Raw genomic sequence first — 22,562 nt, 5'->3', positions numbered from 1 at the left:
CACTACACCAAAAAGCTTCCAACACAGGGCCTCTGAAAGACTTTAAAACAGACTAAATCATTAATAAGTGTGTTTTAAGATTTAAGCATCTTAATCTTAAATGTTCGAAAGCTGTTTCATTTAATTGTTTTCCTAATAAAATTTCATTACAACTTTGTAAGTTGAAATATATTAAGTTCTGTAAGATTTCTTGCTAAGTCAGTTGCTAATTTTTGTACTTTATCTTGTCTATAATTCATTGTAATGACACAATTAGGTATCTATGTTGCAAAAGATGGGAATATGTTAAATATATTTTGTTATATAAACAGAATTAAATTCAGCCATGCACTATTGATTACATTAATTACCTTAACCACATCGAAGGCCCTTCTCAGTATTATGGATCTACATAGAAATCAATATATTCTCAGGATTTTAAACAGAATATGTATACAGTGTTGGGAAAGCTTTTCAGAGAATACTAGCCAATTCATGCTCGAAAAGTCACTAGAAGTCACAATATAATAAAGTCAGAGAGAAAATTTCCATATTCGCTGAATCATTGTCATTGCTGTTTGTATCAGAGGATTTGTGAAGAAACCGTAATATGTTGTACGAAAGATTTACTGAAAACGTTTTCAGTATAAATAATACAAGAGAATAAAGTTTTATCAGAATAGAATATAATAGTTAACAACTTTAACTATTTAATGGAACCATAACTGACTATTTACTTATTTACAAAATACTATAATTTCTACGAAGTATGGGTGAGTCGTGCTCAGTCGTTGAGATTGTAATCAGTGGTTGGTCCATGTTTAATCCATGTTTGATTTCTGCCATGTTAAGCTCAACAGTATTTTATACCGATTTACTGCCTCAACAAATGGCACCAAACAGTTTATAGGTGAAACGATATACCTCATCTTTATTTGTTCAAAATGTAACATTTATACATAGTCGTTTCAAGACAGAGACCCATATATCAACATTGAGATTATGAATATGGTTTTCTGTACAATGTAAAAATAAATAAATAAACACAATCAATTAAGTGCCATAGTGTAAAAGTAAGAAAGCAGATCTCTCACAATGACTGTTTGTGTGTAACAGGAAGACATGCCATGACACTCTATTCCAGTCCCAGTGTACATACAAACAACACACTGCTGCTTTTCTAACATTGCTTTCCCTTTTTAACCTTTTTTATATATTTCCAAAAAACTAAAACAACAATATAGCCCAACGATACACTTTGAAAATACAATCTTTATTTTTTCATTTCAGCATCTCTGATTTGCTTTCTCCACAAGGGTCTGTTAGTTTCTAATCATCTTGTGCATGTATATGCCCCGTATAATTAATGATGATTATTCATTATTATAATACGCGAATGTGCTTTCTGTCTCTGAACAGTATGTAAGAATACAGTATGTATCTTTAGGCACCGATCAGAAAAGAGTGTCAGTACTATCTACTGTCTCAGATAATGTTTTCCTGAGATCATGGCGACAAATCCTTATATGCCGTCATGAGCCATCAGATAACAGATAAGACAATAGGTTCACCGTATTGCTGGGTCAATTTGTATATGAACTGGTAATCAGGTGGCCAGTATGGCTGAATGGTGATGAGCAGTTAACCTATATGGCTAGTGAGAGAGGAGAAAAAGAAAAAGAAAGCCTCTGTCCACGGGTGTTTCAGTAGTTATATATTAAAATGTACACAATCAGCTGCTGAATCCCTGGAATCCACTAACTCATCTCAGTCCGCTTTACTGAAGTCTCTTCAAACACCCAAACAATCCTTATACGCTTTACATCCAGACAATATCAAATCCCCTTCTTTGACTCCCATTCCTAAAGTTGTCAAGACAAAATATAAAGTATTATAAGGAATTGCAAGTCTCCATTTTTTTTTTGTTTAATCGTTAGTTTTTATAACAATACCTTGGCTTTCTGCATGACATTTCCTCTGGTGGATGCACAGATGGATGGAGGACGCTTACGCATCTCAGAGGCACAGTTCACAGGTAAGGAGGCTTCAACATAAGTCGTCTCAACTTTTCTGACATGAACCTGTGATAAAGGATACTAAAACAGATAAATTTCCAATGCATAAGGCAAAATCTTTGAACAGCACAACATGAGATTCAACTTTATTTTAAGTCCAGAAGTCATTCAAAGGATTAATTTAATTTTCAATAAAATATTGAATTAATTAATTTCTTCATTTTAATTCACTAAAGAAAAAAATTTTTCCCCTAAAAATAGTTAGTATGTATTTTATAACCTTAAATGAGTGTTTTGTTTGCTACTGTATCAGCCATAACTTTAAAACCTCTGACATATGGAGTGAATGACATTAATATCCCACCACTTTACAGATGCCAAATGTTTATTACAAAACATTTTCTGTGCAATGTAAGTATGCAATCTGAGACACTGCTTAAGTTTCATGGTTTAAAGAACACATACCTTGTTTGCAGGTTTGTTCTCAGCAGAAACCCCCAGCTCACCGCTCGCCACAGACTTCTTCAGATTCTCCTTCACTTCAGTGAGCCGCAGCTCCAGATCCACTCGCTCAGCCTCCTTCACTCTGCAGCTCTCTTCAAGCTGAGCCAGTCTCTTTTCCAAAATTTTCTGCTGTTCACCTATTCCCGTTGCACACAAATTTAAGTTTATTATTGTATACAACCCCTTTGTCAGTAGGTGGCACCAGCACACAGTATCCTTTTTAAACGGTTGCTTATGGATGACTACCAATTTCTACTGTTTAAACCTTTATATTTAACAATACTGTGTAATTAAATATAATTGTAGTGTCACCTGTGGCATCCTTAAGCTTCTCTTTCACCTCCTTTTTCTCTTTACGTAGCGACATCAGCTTTTTTCTGATCTCCTCCTTCTCTTTCTCGAGCAGATCTTTCTCGTTCAGATATCGCCTGGCATCTTCTTCTGCTCTGGTCTTCCCGTATTTACCGTACTGAGTCACAGCTGAGAAGAAAAGATAATCAGACAGTAAGATTGCAAGATAAGTGACCAGTATTCATTCAGAAGTCTGGTTTATTAAATGGTATAGAAGAAGTAAGTGGAGACTCACAAGAACCGTGTCTTTTCACGGTGACTTCAGAGTTGCTCTTTATTTTATCAGTGCTGGAGAAAGAAGAGCGGCGCTTCACCTGAGTGCCTGATTTAGGATGAGCCTCCTCTACCTGATAAAGTCATTATGGTAGATGGAAAGGGTAGAGCAGGAAGACAGGAATATATGAAAGATATTAAGAGAAGAAGAAACAGAAAAAAAGAAGGCAGTTGTACAGAATGTGGAGTAAAAAGAATATTGCAAAAAATGAGCTAACATGCTGCCAAGAATTTCAATTACAAGCAATCATTATTTCACAACATATGTTTGGAGGCCAGGAAAACCCTACAGATGGTGACCTTTTGACACTTTCTACTAGATCCTTTTCTTAAATATGTTTCTCCTTTTAACGTATCTCAACCAAAAGCTTTTTTATTGTAAATTTTTTTATGTTATAGACATAAAAATGTAATCTTGGGCAATTTTAATTTTTTTTGGCCACAAGGACATTTTTTTTTCTAGACTGCCACATGTACGGTATAAAAAAAGTTCTTTATCTGCATTACAGTATTTCAGTTGTAAACATGAGATTTTACCACAAACAGCATCTGTTTCATAACATCACTTCAGAGATGGAAAAATGTCTCAGGGTTACAGGGATATTGTTGCTTTTCAAAGCTCTTATTTTCAGACTACAAAAATATCAGTTTCCGAATGGTCTCGGATAAGATTACTAAAAAATGCACTTCGGAGTCCTTTTGCTAAACTAAAGAAAACAAAAAAAAGGCTTTGAATGATGTAGGAATGTTAGCAGTGTATCCGATTTCAATGGATCACAGCAGGGTAAAGTTAAGGACTTGCTGGATTCAACAATCTGTTACTGTTCCTTTAAAAACCTTCATTTCTAACATCTTGGATCATATGGTGGTGAAACTGGTGGTGAAGAGAGAGACGGCATAACTGAAACTAAGAACTAAGGCAGTTTTACATTGCATTTAACATATTTGTCATACCAGAACACTCTCATAAGGAACTTCGTCGTAGGTGCGAGAGTCTGTGGAAGCACTGCTGGAGGAAGTCGCCCAGCTAGAAAAATCAGAGCGTATAATCGTGTTATGACATTTTTACCTCATTTAACTCTGAGCGTTACTGAAACAGACAAACGAACAAATATTCAGTGTACAGGTTTAACTTTATCCTGCTGTTAACACATCAAATACAACTTATAAATGGTTTAATTATTACTACAAAACAGGCACTGGCTGGAAATTCTACTGTTAACAAATAAAATTGAATTAATTTGCCTGTCTTGTATCATGTCTATCATTTTCGGTCTATGCATTACTCATAGGGTGAAAACAAAAGAAGCTCTGCTAACAGGAAAGAATGTCGAGCTGCTGATTTGATACTGCTGATTGTGTCCACATCCACGTAGTCATAGTGCAGAGCCTCTGGGGTTGTAGCACATCCTGCTTCCGCCAAAAGCACGCCAAGCCAGCGGCCCATCTCTTCTGAACAGCTCGCCTGAGACACACACACACACACACACACACACACACACACACACACACACACACACACACACACACATATATATATATATATATACGTATATATATATAGAGAGAGAGACAAACTATGTATCCCTAAAATATACACAGTATAACCAAATGGCAGTGTGTTGTAGCACCTCCAGAGCCGCCACTTCACTGCCATCTCGCATGATACGGAAAGCAAACGGGTGCTTGGGCCCCAAACCAGGTAAGACCTCGATCCCATGAAGGACCAGAGCTTTAACGTGAGTGTGCACGTCTGCTCTGTCTTTATGGAAATACAGAGTACCGCTCCTCAAGCAACACCAGCGCTCCTTCCAGCACTGATTAACCAGGACATTTAGATAACCTAAGAGGACAGAAATATTTTTATATCACATCATTTTTAACTCTCCTATATATAAAAGTGTTATTACATATTATTCATTTTATACACTGTTTTAAAAATCTTATACGTTATCGGAGCACAACTGACCAACACAACATATCGCCATGATTTTTCTTTTGCTTTTTTTATTTGCAATAATGAAAACCTGAGATTTATCATTCAGCTTTTCTGTACAATTCAGCATAGATTTTTTTTTATACACAAAATTTGAGCAACTAACTATAAAGATTTTTTTAGCTATAATTGTCAAGGTCAATGACATTATTAAAACAATTTTAAAAATAATCTAGCCATATTTAATAGATTTTATATTTTATTTCTTATTATTTATTTTTATTTAGAGCTTACTTTCCCTCAGTTGTGTGAGGTAATGAGAACCAAGAAAATAATGCAAATGGTTCTTTTTCTCCTAAATATAATTTGGCAAAACCAAGGAGACATGAATATTCCACACATCTTTTATTATTCCCACCCAAACTCACAATTATACATGCTAGTGCAAGATTAATATATAAGAATCTACGCTGCTGATAGAATGTCGATTGTGCTGTATTGCTTAGGAAATGTCCTTACCACAGCCTGGGTTGTCATCAGTATGAGACAGGTTGCTGATGTCTCCAGGCAGAGGAGGCTTCTTCTTTGAAAAACTGATTATACGGTTGATTTTACGGCCAGCAGCACGACTCATGGAGCCGGTCAGCTCGGAGAAAGCCCCCCTTTTCGCCTTGCCTTCAGGAGCCAAGCACCGTCGTCAGGAATGTAAAAATTAGCATGTGATTTTATGAAACAGAACTGCATATTTGTTTATTTAGCATTTTAATTCTGTGAAGTCAAAAAAGAAACACCTATAGAACACATTCAACAAACTTTATGATCCTTTTAAGTGCACACAACACAAAGACAAAAAAGTATGTAGACAAACAGTTACATCCTTCCTCTGTGCCTCCTGCCATTGTCTCAGACTGAGGTCACACACACAATTCAGGGGAAGAAGGTATGTTTCTAGAACACACTTTGCACTTTGACCTCAGGGATGTGTGTGTATGTGTGTGTGTTTTTTAGGGTTTTCTATCCAAGACTTTTTCCTCTGAAGTGTAAACAGATGGCGATAGAGTAGCATCTGCTTTAGGTGTTGCTTATCAGAAAAAAATTCTGTTTAATTTTATATATAATTTCCATTTCATTAAAAGAAAAAATGTAAAATCCCAATAAGCAATCAGTAATATTGTTTTTAGATTTTCTAGAGCATACAAAGTGTCTCCTGTATCATGTTCAGTGTTATTTTGTTAAATATATTTGTCTTGACTTTAAGGAAGAAAAGACATTATAAACTTAACACTGTGGACAGAATGAAAATCAACAAATGCTTAGATCTACACCCACAAAACTTCAAGACAATACGCAACGAGTGCTTACCATTTTCACCACTCTCTCGTGAACAGTCTCCGTTGGCAACACTGTCTGAATCTGATGTATGTTTATCAGTATGCATCATCTGCAGTCAGAAACAGAAAACAGAGCTCAGAGACTCTTTCAGAAAACCTTTAGAGTGTATTGCATCAGTAAGTGGTCTGTAAGCGAATCACCTTGTCCAGCTCTGTCCTGCGTTGAATCATGGGGGATGAGGAAATCTCTAATCCAGTGGTGCCATTCGCCACTGTTTTAACTTCCTGAATGGCCTAAAGGGATTTATACATAAAGACAGAAAGCTGTATAAACAATGTTTGGCATGCTACAATTAACATGCAATTATGTCTACAATAGTGGACACAGTAAAAGCTTTGTCAAGACAATGACCTAACCACCACTAACAACCCCCACCACCCCACACCCCCAAACATTTACATTTACAGCATTTGGCAGACGCCCTTATCCAGAGCGACTTACATTATCTCATTTTTATACAGCTGAGAAATTGAGGGTTAAGGGCCTTGCTCAGGGGCCCAACAGTGGCAGCTTAGTGGACCTGGGATCGAACTCACAACCTTCCGATTGGTAGCCCAACACCTTAACCACTATGCTACCACAGGCCCAATATGGTCATTTGATAATTCCCACCCCCTGCTAGAACTCCCATCATACAACAGCTACCAACTGGGATTTGCAAAGGTTAACACATGCTTCCTCAAAGGAAGGATGTAAAGCCAGTCAACTCCATCTTTTCCAACTCATGTTGCATCACACTCAATATCTAATGTTGCTGCCGGCCACCGATGACTGTGGCCTGACAATCTTCTGAAGATAAGGCAAGTGCTACACCAGTGTAAACAACCAGTGATTTCTTTTAGTTTTATTTTATTTTGGCGCACAAGTGACTTCTTTTGCTGGAGACACTTCTCTACCAGCAACATGCAGGAAAATAAAATAAAATACACAGGATCATGATTCATTTCCCAAAAAAAGTCATGCCAGGGCATCTGGTGGAAAACCACTATTAGTAGTTTGTAGCTAAACTGACATGAACCTTTTGAAAATTAACCCTTGAAACATGCTGCGGTTTTCCAGAAAAATATATTGTTCTGCTTCAGCATTTTACTTAAACCCTGAGGAAAACTATTGATTAATTTACACTATTGAAGCTTCAGTTTCTCATTACTAATTTAAATGAGAAATGTTTGATATTATGGAATGAAAAATGACTATATTAATTATTAATATGACCAATGCTGACTATTGTTAGTTAGTGTTCATCTTCAGCTGTTTTAACGTTCTCTTCAATTCTGTTTGATTTTATGAATAAAAATACAACTCTCCACCATTGCTTCGCTGTCTGGAGCCATTTCGGGAGTGGAGAAGAATAAGAGGCACACACCGATGACATCACATGCCAGAGACTGAATAAATTGAGCATTGTTTCAAAAACAATAAAAGGATGTGGATTACAGAAGATGTTTACACGACTTATGCACATGATCAGGGTAGAGATTAATGTATGTCGTTTGAGAGACTTGTTTCTCAGTAATTATTATTGTAATTATTGTCATTTAGTCAGAATTACCTTAATCCAGCTCTCAGCTTGCTCCTTGCTCTGTACAGCTAACACCAATGATTCTCCTCCAGGAATAGAGAATTTAAGCTCATGCCTCTTGCGTCTCCCATCTTTACACACGTAGACAACACTGCACTGATTCAGAGGCAGGTCAGTGTGTGGTGTTCGGTCCTTAGGGTTCTTGAAACACTAGAAGAAAGGATTACATATTCTCCAACACAGGTCTGATAAAGTATGAACTATTAACCTATTAATCTGTCAGCTCACCTGTAGTCTGTTCTCACGGATGACGGTCAACTGTTTGGTCCACTGGCCAAAGCGTTTCTTACGCAGTAAGAAGGCAAATTTGCGGCAGTCTTTTACCGGGCCCACAGGACTCTTTCTCTCCCTGATTTTCGTCTCATCTTCCTCTTCATCATATGACTCATAAGAGCTACTCAAAGCATCTGAGTCATTGTCTGGAAAAATGTGACATTTTACTTTGTGTTCATGAGAAAAAATATGCCAACGTTTCTTGAAACCAAATTGTTTTATTGTGTGGAAATTGGATTGTGACTATGATTTGAATTTGAATTTTGTAAATTTGTGTAGTACGGTATAAAACTACATGTGAAATGTATTTATATATCGTAACAATAAAGTATAACCAGAAGGTTGAATTAAATCCAATTTATTTTCAATATCAAATTTAAAAAAAATTTTTCTGTTCATCAAATTTACATTCATCACAACTAGTTATATCAGTTTGCAGAATCCAAATTGCATAAAGTGAATTTCCATACCTTTGTATTGCATAGCTAATCATTTTTCAATGTAATTAGTTGAGTTGAATTTAGTGTTCTAGACTTGGATAAAAATGTAAACTGACTAAATATAAAGTGTATTTTCAAAATATAAAACGTCAAAATTAAATTACGATTTTCATAAACTGAAACAAAAAATACAAGCGAAAAAGGCTTATTTCTTTCTTACAGGAAGGCCCATTAATGCGGGTTAATGGATAGTTCTTATCAGCATCTTCATAATATGCATCCTCGTCCTCAACTGGGCTTTGGGTTCCTGTGGCAGACATCAACGGCATAGACTTTAATGTAGAGATATAACTGAAATCATGATTATTATCTTCCTTCTTGCAGTGTGATTCTTTTTGAAAATATGAGAGCACTGACTGTGGGTAGTGATGTATTGAGGTGTGGTGTCTGGCTCAAGTGGAACTGCTTCCTCGTAGTAATCCTCAGGAGGCGGAGTAGTGGGTAGTGGAGGTGGTGTGTCAGTGGGGCTCTAAGGAATAAGTTCCATTCACATTAAAAAAAAATATATTTTGTACCAGCAATGGCTTGTGATCATATTTCTGATGGGGCAGGATGACTGAAATGACGACAGAGCAACAAAATAAAAATAAAAAATTAAAAGGTCTGAATCTACCCCAAATATTTGGCCATTGGAAAAGGGAATTTTTTTTTTTTTTGTAAATCTTCGTGTGGGATACAAAGTACACTGTCTGAACTTATGCTTTCCCTTTGTTTCCAGGAATCAAATATTCAAATAATTCTGAAGGTTTACTATAGTTCGCAAGAGTACATATACAACATTATACACTTTCATAGAATTCATGGGTATTTTTCTACTACCCAAATAACGTCTGTGCTTGTTCCAGGTTTAAGGTGTCTTACTGATTTTGTAGGTAAGTGTTTCAATGTCTCTTCCTCTTCCTGTTTTTTCAGCTCCTCAGGGGAATCTCTCAGCTCCTTCAGGTCACAGTCTGAACACAGATATTAGTGATAAAATGTTAGTCATTTAACTGACCCATAGAAAAAAAACATTACATTACCTTAAGTTAACAAACTTACCAAATTCTTCAAACAGGGACTCGACAAAGCTGGTACCATTTCCGTAGAGGGACGTGTTCATGTATATGAAGTCGCTTCCAGTCACTCTATCAACATATGCTTTATAAAAAAGAATGTGACTTCATCTTTTGAAGTGACAACCTACTAAACAACAGATCAGTGATAGCTGCATGTTTACCTGATGGTTTTAACTGTCCCAACAGGTTCCTGACAACACTCATCTTCTCTGCCGTGGCTGAACTTACATGTTCGTGCTCCAGTAGCTTCAGAAGCACGTTTAACTCCTTGACTAGGTGCTCCATGGCTGTGGAAAGAAGAACAGATTTAGATTGGTACCTACGATCTGCTGCTGTAATTATAAAGACTAGTACACTTATACACAAACACACGTATACAGAGCATCCCTTCAATACAATGAGCACTGCTTGACTTCATAGTCTATACGGATGTAAAAGTCTAATGGTTTCTAATCCTATCATCCGGTGTCACTCAGAAGAGTCTGGTTTCTCTCTGGGGTTCTTTGTCATTACACATCAGGAAGTTTTTTCTTCTCACAAGTATCACATCTGGCTTGAACACTACAGATCTAAAGCTACACTAATGTTTTTGTAAAGCTGCTTTATGACAATGTCCATTGTTAAACTGTTAAGTGGATTCTACCAGCATAATATATCACACAATTTCTAAAAGCTGTTTCAAGATTTATCATGATGATCTCTCAAAGTACAGTAGGAGTGCTCTAAAGAACACTAGCCATGCAACACTGTTCATCTACGCATGCATCTAATAATAAACATATAGACTTTCAACCCTTGAAAGCACTAGCCAGCAGCATGGCAGTGAAGGAAAGGTCTTCAGCTGTTGAAACTGGACATCTGGTTATTTTGGCTAGCTGATGGAGAAAACTAAACCAAAGCAACAAATGTGGCTTAATGCAATAAACAGGCAGTGATATGAACATGACCTGAATTGGGTTCATATGTCAGTGTTCATTTAAAACAGTGCACAGTTCACAATAGAACTGTTATAAAAGTCCTAACAAATGCAGGAAACAACTCACCAGAACATGATTTATTTTTGGTAAATCCTTCTACTTTCTTAGTAATCTAGGTTTACTGTAAACAAAGCTTGATTTGAGGTGAGATGCTGCTTCTTAGCTATCACCTTTGGGTTTATGTTGTTGCCCCAGTTATGCTGTTTATTAATGACATTTAATCATATCCATATTTTGGAATAATATTTAATTTTGGATACTTTAATTATACTAAATCATTGAATTTGTGTATTATATTAGTAGGCAGGATAATTAACTAACTGGTTCATATGGGTTTTTCCTATGCAATGTTTATTTCTTAGTTTTTTAGAGATTAACTAAAAAACAGGATTGCTAGCTAAGCTACCATAGCTAGAGGTTTTGCTAGTGCTACTTTCATTGTAAAGGATGTTAAAGTTGGAATATTTCCGACTAATCATAATCATCTCACATCGTCATACTCATTTGAATTTTAGAAATTTAACAACTTACTGTATATTTTTACCTAGTGAATTTATTGTGGTGCTAAACATTTAGCACAGATATTAGCATTAGTCTCTTCCACCAAAAGCTTTCAAAAGATGGGTTGTAAACAGATTTTAAAATGCTTGAACTTTACTTGTGATTGAAATATATTCAAAAGTTCAGTTTAAGAAAGTCTTTCAAAACAATGTCAAAATGTCTAAACAGTTACACAGTTTCAATCCACTGGGGTTTTTATTATTGACTGCGGAGCTGATTTTTCAATTCCATTTACATCGAGTACGTCTCAAAATAATAGAAAGCATCTCTCTTTACACTAAAATAATATGAAATGTACACGTTTTCCAATCTGCCTAATTCTTTACATTTTCACTAACATTTCTTTCTGTCTGTATCTTTGCTTCAAATGGTGTTAAGATTAAAAATACATGTCAGGCCCACAAACCATTTAAGGCCAATCACAGAATCCCACAAAACTGCTGTGATTTTGGAAAAAAAAAATAGTGGAACCAATCAATAACTGAGCTTTATCTGCATGATCAATCAAAAGGTCACTGAAGGACACAGCAATCCAGACCAAGGACAAACCAGTCCACTGTGTTTCAAATCCAGCATTAGTCTATTCACTGAGAAAGCACAAAGCTGCCAAGAAAAGAAAGCATGCTAATTATTTTGTGCTTACCAGATGCAACAGCTGACAGAAATGAGATCGTTAATGTCCAAAAACAACATGCAGTCAGAGATTTGAATATAAAACTAAAACTGTTCACTTGTGTATTACTGGATTCTCTTTGGGTATAAGATCAAGCTAGTTATAATCTTTTAAATATCTCTTCACTTTGGCATTATCATAAGGGTCCTGCTCGCTATTTTAATCACCCTTCCCTTCCTAATTTGTCTATCCTCTTTTAGTGGCAAAATGTGTAAGAGAAAGTGAAAAATGGAAAGGTTTCATAGATAAAATGAGTAACGTTTAGTCTTCACTCTGACTGTAAAGAATCTTAAAATAACCCAGGACTTAAATTTAAATATTACATCTTATACAAAAGTGCTGTATATTGTATAATGACGATCTAAGTAAGCTAGGCCTAATAATAAATGGATTAAAAAAAAGGTTATTTAACAAAGAAAAATATGAAATTGTTGATATGTTTTCTGAGAGAAGACCTTTTATTTAGTATTTACTGATGGAGTCTGCAGTATGTTCTAACACTTAGAGGTAAAGCTGTTTGTTTTCGTCTGTGAAAAAGTCTTAAGATAGAGGATATTGTGTTTTAGGGTTTCTCAGGAACAAGCTGAATTTATGTTTCTTAATAATATGTCAATTAAAATTTCACATGGAAATAAACAGTTTTTTTTTTTTTTACAGTTTCTTATCATTATTTAATAACGGATTAATGAGCTGATTAATAAAAATGCTAAATGCTGTCAAATGTTTTGTAGCAGATCATGTATGTTAATACAGTGTTCCAAAAGTATCTGTACTTTGTATGCTATATATACAGATGTTTTATATATGGTACATAAAAAAGGTTTGCAAACCCTGAAATAAATTGTTAAACATTGCCATTTATTTGAAACATGACCATATGATCATGCAAAATATTTTTTTTGGTAATTAATTAATCACATAGTTGTTTGACTCCTTTTTAAAACATAATTATATCCGAAATCACCTAAACACCTAAACTCTGGTCCAAAGTTTCCATATCATTGAATGTTTGGCCACATTATAAACACACACGTTGACACACAGAGGTTTAAATGGATATTAAAGGGAGGCTTTCGCACCTGTGACTCATTGTAATTATAACTAGTATCTGTGCATTAATAGTCAGTGAGTTTCTCAGAAAAACACACAAACAACTTCGAGAGAAATACAGGCTGCTCTGGTGGTGGGGTTGTTTCAAGGAGCACAATAAAAATGTACTTGAACACAAATGACCTGCATGGTCGAGTTGCCAGTAGAAAGCCACAAAAAGGCCCACCTTCAGTACGCCAAACAGCACCTAGACAAGCCTCATTTGGAGTGATGAGACCAAAATTGAACTTTATAGTCACAACCATAAACACTATATTTGGAAAGGAGACAACAAGGCCTACGGTGAAAAGTACACCATCCCCACTGTAAAGCATGGTGGTGGATCTCTTATGTTTTGGGGCTGTATGAGCTCTAGTGGCACAGGGAAGTTAGTAAAAATTGATAGCAAGATGAATACAGCAGAAAATACTAGCAAATATTTGCATTATACAGCACGAAAGCTGCACATGGGACGCACTTTGATGTTCCAGCATTACAATGATCCAAACACAAGGCAAGTTTGACCCTTCAGTGGCTACAGCAGAAAAAGTTGAAGGTTCTGGAGGCCTTCACAGTCTCCTGACCTCAATATCATTGAGCCACTTTGGGGAGATCTCTAACATCCAGTTTGTACAATACAACCAAAAAATGTACAGGAACTGGAGGCATTTTACCAAGAAGAATGAGCAGCTATATCACCTGAGAGAATTAATGACTTCATGCACAATTGTTACAAAAGACTACATGCCATCATTGATGCTAAAGGGGTCAATACACAATATTAACTAAAGGTGTGCAAACTTTTAAACAGCAATTATTTCCTTATTTTCTTTTTTGTTTTGCTTTGTTTGATGATTGTGTTATTCTGTTATGCTTTACATATTAACCTTGAGTCCTACAAGAAATAAAATTAATTTGTTCTCTCTCACTCATTTTCTACCGCTTATCCGAACTACCTCGGGTCACGGGGAGCCTGTGCCTCAGGCGTCATCGGGCATCAAGGCAGGATACACCCTGGACGGAGTGCCAACCCATCGCAGGGCACACACACACTCTCATTCACTCACGCAATCACACACTACGGACAATTTTCCAGAGATGCCAATCAATCTACCATGCATGTCTTTGGACCGGGGGAGGAAACCGGAGTACCAGGAGGAAACCCCCGAGGCACGGGGAGAACATGCAAACTCCACACACACAAGGTGGAGGCAGGAATTGAACCCCCAACCCTGGTGGTGTGAGGCAAACGTGCTAACCACTAAGCCACCGTGCCCCCCAAATTAATTTGTTTTTCTTCTCAATTATGTTTTCTTTAAAAAATTGTAATTTACAAACTTTTGAGCACAACAGGTACACAAACGTTTGAGTGCAACTGTAAATATATATATTCATAAATTCATGGACTATCACTTTAATACCAGATGTCTATAGCAAACAGATGTATTCTTGTAGAATGTCCTTATGTGTAATCAGAGCAAAGACTCTTTACCATTGTTTGGCACTGAGACCACGTAATGGACAACAGGTTGTTTCCTCAGGACTCGGGTTTTCCTCTCTCCTTGAAAGAAGGAAATGGAAGTGTGCACATGTGGGTGGAAGCCCAGAGGAGATAGGATGAAGGTGAATAGTGGGCGGAAGCTCAGAGAGAGAGTGGGATATCTCCCTTGTTGAATATGGCACAATCACAACTCCACAGCTACAACTCTCCAGAGGGCCATTGTCTGGAAGTGCACTCTTTGGCATGGATGAGGGAATGACCGCCCTGTTTGTGAGAAACAAGTCCCACACAACTCCCTCCTGCCACTGGGCAACATCTGGCCCCCAATAAGACAGTCTAGAAACAAGGTCAGCTTATCTAAAGTTTATTCATTTTGTATGCAATTACACATTATACCAGTTGCTCTACTCTAGACATCTTCACATCAGCCAAAAATAATATACCCTGTAATAAGCTCATACTTTTAACACACCTTAAAAAAATGCAGACTTTATAATTCTTTTGGACAGCCTTTAGGACAAACACTGGAAGAAATTCTGTCTACGTTCATCCCAAAGCAAATTATAAGGTGACTATTTAAGCATGACAAATGGTTTGACCAAAATCCTAGCCTGAGGTCTCCTTCAACAATGTGCTATTATGAAGACCAAAAATAGGCAACTGAAATCACTCTTGAGGAAAAAAAAGACAATAGAATGTGGAGAACTAAAAAATGCAGCAAGCACCAACAATCAGTCGCTCAATCTCACACACACAAAACACATTCAAGAAGCACGGCAGTCAAGAGCAGCTGTGATACCCAGAACTACTGGCATTGTGGGTCAGAGGATATGTCCTGCAGCTGTGGTTTCCTGTCTGAACTGACGAAAGCACTTTCTATCAATGCCAACCTTCTGCTTCCTATTCCTCTGCTCTTTAAATGACGAGCATGATGGAGGTTCTCCCTTAACCACCAATGCCTCTCATCCATCTGAGCCCTGTTCAACTTGATTACACACTTAAAAAAAAGTCTACATGCATCTTAACTGGTGTTATCCATATCCAAAAAAAACAGGGGGGTTGTGATACAGGGGCAGGTAGGAGGAGTGCGATTTGTCAGAAATAAAAAGCACTACACACAGAACGACACTCTCTCCCTAAGGAGGCTAAGCAGCTGTTCAAGTTATATTCTGCGGGTGGACGTCACGTGCACTAAGCTCCCGAACGCACACATGCAAGTGTAGTGCATAGTAGGGGCTTTTGTACACACCACTCAAGGTCATATGGCAGCCTGAGCAGACGGTTGGAATAATTTAATGCTGACTCTTTTAGAGTTAGTGAATGACAACTTACTAGGTGGAGTCAATTACAGGCAAGCAACAGGCCACATAACTCAAAAGGGAGGGGATGGAAGCTTTAGGGATTATAGTGTAGGCATTATTGGCTCAGCAATCCTGAGAAAATGAATAATATGAACTGAGAAATGAGTGCAAAACCTGAAAGCAGGCAGATATGATGATAGTGGCCTGATAAATATCTGTTTGTTGAAAATAATGCTAATAATGCAAAATAATTCATTCATCTTTGCTTGGTGAAAAAGATTTAGCAATTTCTGTGGTTGTCTGTGCTTGATTTGACACTGATTTGTCACATTTTTTATATTTACATTAACCTGAACTAAAACAAGCCCTACTATAAGAAACTATAAAGCACTACGAGGCTGATATCACTTACACAGTTATAGTTAATAGTGATTGAAGGTTATACGTGTGGATTTATTTTTTCATGTATTAATCTGTGGATGTTTTAATTTTTAAAAATGATCTGCTTAGTTTTGACGTGCATTCGATTTTATTTTCAAAGTTCTATATTCACATGATGTCGACTGAATAACACAGTGAAACGTACTTTAACACATTATTTGAGGTGATCATGTGAAACCGTGTATGACGTTTCCATAGTAATGTCATTATGCATATTATGCATATATATTATTATGCAGCAAGATCCATTCATCCATTTTCTGCACTGCTTTTCCTATGTAGGGTCGAGAGGAACCTGGAGCTTACAATGCAGTGGACACCCTGGATGGGATGCCAAACTATCACAGGGCACAACTGCACTGCAACAGATGCCAATCATCCTTCATTGCATGTTTTTGGACTGGACGGAGACCGGAGTACCAGGAAGAAACCCTTGAAGCACAGAGAGATCATACAAACTCCATGCATGCAGGGAGCAGGCTGGATTCAAACCCACAACCTTGAAGGTGTTGGGCAAAAAAAAAGAAAATAATAACCCCAACAGTCTGCCAATGCAATCTTCACTTTGCCACAAAACCTTGACACACTGCTGGACAAGTGCAAGCAAAAATTTCCACTCAGAGAACAGTTTAGTTTCTCCTTTCACTGGCTCTCATGAGGGAGAACTGTTGATGGAGATCAGTACTCCCAACACCACAACTGATCAAGTTCCATGCAACATCTAACACTGTTTTTATTAAAGCACTGACACATTGGCCAGTAATCTGCAGTAAATCTCTGTGAAGTTCTGCTTTGATTTCCACTCTTTGAAGACATGAGTCAAACAGGGGGTACCAGTGAGAACACAAAGAACATTTCAGTCAGAGCTTGACTAGTCATGTCCTCTACTAACCCATAACACGTTATATAGAAGAGCTACTCTTGACAGACAACGTCCTCTCCTTCATGAGCTGAGGAATGCCAGTGGAAGAGACACTGTGTGGCCTGTGTGGACCCATCAGGGATTGCATGCGGCAAATGAGTGGAGCCTTTGTCTCTCTCAAACTGTGGGTATTTATAGATGCATGCAATGTGGAGAAGACGAGTGCAAATATCCAACCAGGCTTCCACTATCAGCAAAAAGGTCTTACAGTCATGCTTTTGCCATGCCTAAAAATTGTAAAGGATGTCAGTGAATCTGATGTGTCTTTAGGTGTCTTTTTTTCCTCCCAACAAACGTACATGTCGAGTATGCTGTTCAGAAAACAGCCACTACTGAGTGGTCAAAAAACGGATTAGTTCATCAGATAGAAAAGTTAACGACTAATGGTTTGTTACTACAAACTGTGCAATTGTCATCAAGCAGATAATCAGATTATTTAATGTATGCATCACGTGAAGCCTAAAGCTTGAAATTGAAATTTTATCCTGCACCACACTTTGTTCACAGTTAAATGTTTTCAGACCATCTCAGAAAAAATAAAGACACACTTGCACCATATTTAAGTTTAATTGTGGTAATCCAGTCATAACTGTGCTGAAATGTATGAATGTAATGATTTATCACCACAGCTACTGTACAGAAATGTACGCATTCATCGACGGTGGAAACCCTGAAGACTAGAGGAAGTTTATAAATTAATCAGTAACTAAAACAAGTAACCAGCAATTAGTTGATGGGCTGTTTTTTCCTGGCTTCCACACAACCAGGCACTTGCACGTGCTCTCCACAGCGGATTTCCCACATGAGAAGGAAGGATGTTTTCACTAAGGTCGTAAATAGTCATCACACTGCCCTGACCCTTAACCAGACTGAGTAATGATAGCTAGGTCAAAGTTAAGACCAGGGTAAGGGGGATTAGTCCAAAAGGATTATAATGAAGGATTACAGAAAAAATAACGTGCTTGTCCATATAGATGTGATGGGACATTTTTATTTTGTTTGACTTCAACTTTCCATGCATCCAAATAACATGACAAAACAAGGGTTAAAAGCTTTACTTCCTATCCGTAGCTTTATAGCACAGGGTCTTATAAGGCAAAAAATTACACAGCAAATTCATGATGGTTAGTCTTTTAAATCAAGTCTTTTAAGTCCAGAATCAGGCCATGTGTCTTCAAATAAAAGGTAAACAAAGTTCTATCATCTGTTCGTGTAATTTTTACACGATACAGATGATACAGATTATACATCTAGGTTTTCTTTTTATTTTAGTTTATTAATAGTTTGCATGAGTCTTTAGATTGGGCTAGAAAGAAATCAACTCCTATTTTATACCATCCTGTGTACTTTGTAAGAAATTACAGATCGTATGCACCAAGATTAAACTCCAAGCTACACATCGGGAAAAAGAGCTAATTCCTAATAAGGCTTAAGTATCATAAGGTAATACGTTTAGAACTCCTAATGAATAAACTTGATTAAATACAACTTTTACTTATTCATATAGCTGCCGCTGGTGGTGTTTCGGTTCCTTGGGAGTTAATAATGAATCCACTTATTTTTATAATCCATTGTAATAACCAGTTGCGAATAAGACAGTGTGAAAGCCAAACATCTAACCTTCCTTTTATGTATTATTTTGCTTGAAAAAATGGAGGGAAGTTGATACCTGCCAAGCATGAAATAGATTACATTGTCAGCTCACTTGTCTAATACTTGATTTGGTTGTTTTCAAAACCATTTCAACTTTGGTCCTTTACACGACAGTCCCCGAAGAGCCGTGTTATAAATCACTGAACTTACACTGATCACTGAAATACAAAACAATTGAAAGTGGATGAAACTATTGATCATGACTGACATGTGAGCTATTGATACAGTCTCAAAAACAAACAGCCGTAAACTGTGCCATTGTTTGTCACTGGGCTGAGACTCTTAAAGTATCCTTACACCTGGAAAAGTGCTTTAAGGTTCATACATCAGTTATTAGGCTACTTTTAAGAGTTAAGTCAAGGTGCTGTTCTGGGGGCAGGGGGTGGGGTAGGGTGGGGTGGAAGAGCTACAAAGGGATGCACCTGATGACGTCACCACCCCAGACAGGTGGCTCTGTCCAGGTTCCGCTCACATGACGTCACCAGATGTAATTACAGATAAATTGTGTAAACCTGATCACACGGATATTAAATGCTAGGCGACGTTATTTTTACTCTGTACACAAATTAAACCTGTATTAACAAAGAAACAAAGAAAATAGCATCTTTTTAAAAAAAAATAAATAAAAAATAAATAAAAAAAACTTACAGTTGGATTCCGAAATCTCCATCATATGGAATTGTAGGTTGTTTATATATTTATTTATGTTCTATTTAAATAATCCCCTGTTCAGGTGACTGTCAGTGGCAGCGACCAATACAACACTGAGATGATGTGAAGAAGCGCGTGCTGAGAGAGAGAGAGAGAGAGAGAGAGAGAGAGAGAGAGAGAGAGAGAGAGAGAGAGAGAGAGAGAACGCAGGGTCCTAGAGCACGCAAAGTTTCGCTGTTATTTGGTTTGTTATGATTTCACAGTCTACATCATAGGTCACTAACAGGCGGACCGCGGTCCGGGTCCGGACCCAGAAGCTGTCCAATCCGGACCCGGACCTACAGCCAAAACAAAAGGTTATGATTTAAAACTTGACGAAGCGCTTCTATTTTAACCGGAGCATCTTTTGCAGTCTTTACGGTAGTGGTAGTGGAAACGCACAGACCAATCAAGTCTGTGCATTCCTGAAGTAAACACTGCGACTCAACAGCGCAATACAGATGAGAGAGAATTAGAGTAAAGTTACACATGAAAGAAAGATAGCGATACATGTAGAAAACAAAAGGAGAGAAACAGACGAGTGAGACGGAGAAAGGGAGAGAAACAGACGAGTGAGACGGAGAAAGGGAGAGAAACAGACGAGTTAGACGGAGAAAGGGAGAGAAACAGACGAGTGAGACAGAGAAAGGGAGAGAAACAGACGAGTGAGACCTAGAAAGGGAGAGAAACAGACGAGTGAGACGGAGAAAGGGAGAGAAACAGACGAGTGAGACGGAGAAAGGGAGAGAAACAGACGAGTGAGACGGAGAAAGGGAGAGAAACAGACGAGTGAGACAGAGAAAGGGAGAGAAACAGACGAGTGAGACGGAGAAAGGGAGAGAAACAGACGAGTGAGACAGAGAAAGGGAGAGAAACAGACGAGTGAGACGGAGAAAGGGAGAGAAACAGACGAGTGAGACGGAGAAAGGGAGAGAAACAGACGAGTGAGACGGAGAAAGGGAGAGAAACAGACGAGTGAGACGGAGAAAGAGAGAGAAACAGACGAGTGAGACAGAGAAATGGAGAGAAACAGACTAGTGAGACGGAGAAAGGGAGAGAAACAGACGAGTGAGACGGAGAAAGGGAGAGAAACAGACGAGTGAGACGGAGAAAGGGAGAGAAACAGACGAGTGAGACGGAGAAAGAGAGAGAAACAGACGAGTGAGACGGAGAAAGGGAGAGAAACAGACGAGTGAGACGGAGAAAGGGAGAGAAAAGACGAGTGAGACGGAGAAAGGGAGAGAAACAGACGAGTGAGACGGAGTCTGATTTCTTTTCACACTTCACACTTCACCAGTGTGTCTCATATTAAAAGTGGCAATGTGAAACGCCATTATGAGACAAAATATAAAGGTTTTGAACAAACACATCCACTCAAATCTGAAGACAGCGTCCCTGAGACAGCTTTCCCGGGTCTGAGGAAAGTAGCCCTATACATCCTGACTACGTTTGGCTCTACATATAACTGCGAGGCAGCTTTCTCTACAATTAACATAATACAAACTTAATATGGTTCCAGGCTCATTAATGAGCACCTCCACATGTGTATGAGAGCGGCCCTGACTCCATTCAAGCCCAGGTTTAACCCTAACCCAAGCCAAGCTAGAGCTCAGTTCTCTCACTCAGATATAAAAGGGAAAGTTAAGCACTTTATTTACAGTAAACATACACAATTCTCTTATTTTGAAATGTAGCCCTACTTTTATTTATTTAATAAGAGAACATTATACATGTCTACAATCATACATGTTCATTTCTATGTTACGTGACAATAAATATTGTCAAAAGGTTTTTGTATTGTACTGAATTTATTTGATTTGACAGTCAGGTATTGATTGCTTGTATATGTTGATACGACTACTAGGCTACTTAAATATATATCACACTAACTAGTTAGACATTATGATCTTCTGGACCTTTGCTTCAAGAAATTTTCTCTTATATATTAATTCAATTTTAGTTGAATACCTCTGGTCTACATAATTAAACGACCCCTAAATGCCACACAGGGCTTAAATTGTCACTGCAAAATGAGTTCATTCATTGTTCAGATCTATATAGCAAATGAAACTAAACACATTTATTCAATGCACATAGAGATCATCAAAATCACACAAGATTTTCAACAAAACTGTGCTCAGATTATGTTTCTAGAAAATGTTGGTACAAATATCCAGTAGTTTAAATGTTATATATGTTTGTTGTTGTTGTTGTTGTTGTCTGGATTTGTTATCTGCTTGGGTTTGTGTCTAGTCCTGCATTCGAATTATACAAATGATGCTTTGTAAATGCAACTATTGTAGGCATTGTTTGGTGCTAAAATACAGCATTTAAGTGGGACAGATCATAAGGTTTGGATTGGATTGTTTTCAGAGTTTAAAATTGGATTGTGGGGGGGGCACGGTGGCTTAGTGGTTAGCACGTTCGCCTCACACCTCCAAGGTCAGGGTTCGATTCCCGCCTCCACCTTGTGTGTGTGGAGTTTGCATGTTCTCCCCGTGCCTCGGGGGTTTCCTCCGGGTACTCCGGTTTCCTCCCCCGGTCCAAAGACATGCATGGTAGGTTGATTGGCATCTCTGGAAAATTGTCCGTAGTGTGTGATTGCGTGAGTGAATGAGAGTGTGTGTGTGCCCTGCGATGGGTTGGCACTCTGTCCAGGGTGTATCCTGCCTTGATGCCCAATGATGCCTGAGATAGGCACAGGCTCCCCGTGACCCGAGGTAGTTCGGATAAGTGGTAGAAGATGAATGAATGAATGAAAATTGGATTGCTATTAAGCTGGTTTTGTCAATCAACACGAATTACAGGCTGTAAAAAATGTTGACACTAAAATAAATAAATAAATAATAAATAAATAAATAAAATACAGGCAATTTTGGTTTGTATAGATTTTG

At 37.7% G+C, this 22,562-nt stretch overlaps 1 protein-coding gene across 1 annotated transcript; it reads right to left on the bottom strand.

Annotated features, from left to right (window-relative positions):
* Positions 1-907: 907 nt before the first annotated feature.
* afap1l1b (actin filament associated protein 1-like 1b) lies at positions 908-19,768 on the bottom strand. Its single transcript, XM_060890212.1, has 19 exons — positions 19,627-19,768; positions 10,022-10,147; positions 9,844-9,942; positions 9,667-9,755; positions 9,163-9,274; positions 8,966-9,052; positions 8,261-8,451; positions 8,003-8,182; positions 6,591-6,683; positions 6,421-6,499; positions 5,578-5,733; positions 4,754-4,965; positions 4,442-4,587; positions 4,077-4,149; positions 3,085-3,196; positions 2,811-2,978; positions 2,460-2,635; positions 1,932-2,060; positions 908-1,841 (listed from the first exon to the last, which is right to left on the bottom strand). The coding sequence occupies exons 1-19, from the start codon at positions 19,649-19,651 to the stop codon at positions 1,815-1,817; spliced, it is 2,280 nt and encodes a 759-aa protein (XP_060746195.1). The 5' UTR covers positions 19,652-19,768; the 3' UTR covers positions 908-1,814.
* Between the last annotated feature and the right edge of the window lie 2,794 nt (positions 19,769-22,562).

This window comes from Tachysurus vachellii, chromosome 17 (assembly GCF_030014155.1).
Source record: "Tachysurus vachellii isolate PV-2020 chromosome 17, HZAU_Pvac_v1, whole genome shotgun sequence".
Lineage (NCBI taxonomy): Eukaryota > Metazoa > Chordata > Actinopteri > Siluriformes > Bagridae > Tachysurus > Tachysurus vachellii.
This window is presented reverse-complemented; position numbering and strand designations above follow the sequence as displayed.

Excerpts from the sequence above, each read along its gene's own strand:
- afap1l1b (XM_060890212.1), bottom strand. The coding sequence starts at position 19,651 with ATGATGGAGATTTCGGAATCCAACT. Across the intron at positions 5,734-6,420 it reads ACGAGAGAGTGGTGAAAATG|GCAAGGCGAAAAGGGGGGCT; the intron begins GTAAGCACTCGT and ends TGGCTCCTGAAG. Across the intron at positions 3,197-4,076 it reads TTCCTTATGAGAGTGTTCTG|GTAGAGGAGGCTCATCCTAA; the intron begins GTATGACAAATA and ends TGACTTTATCAG.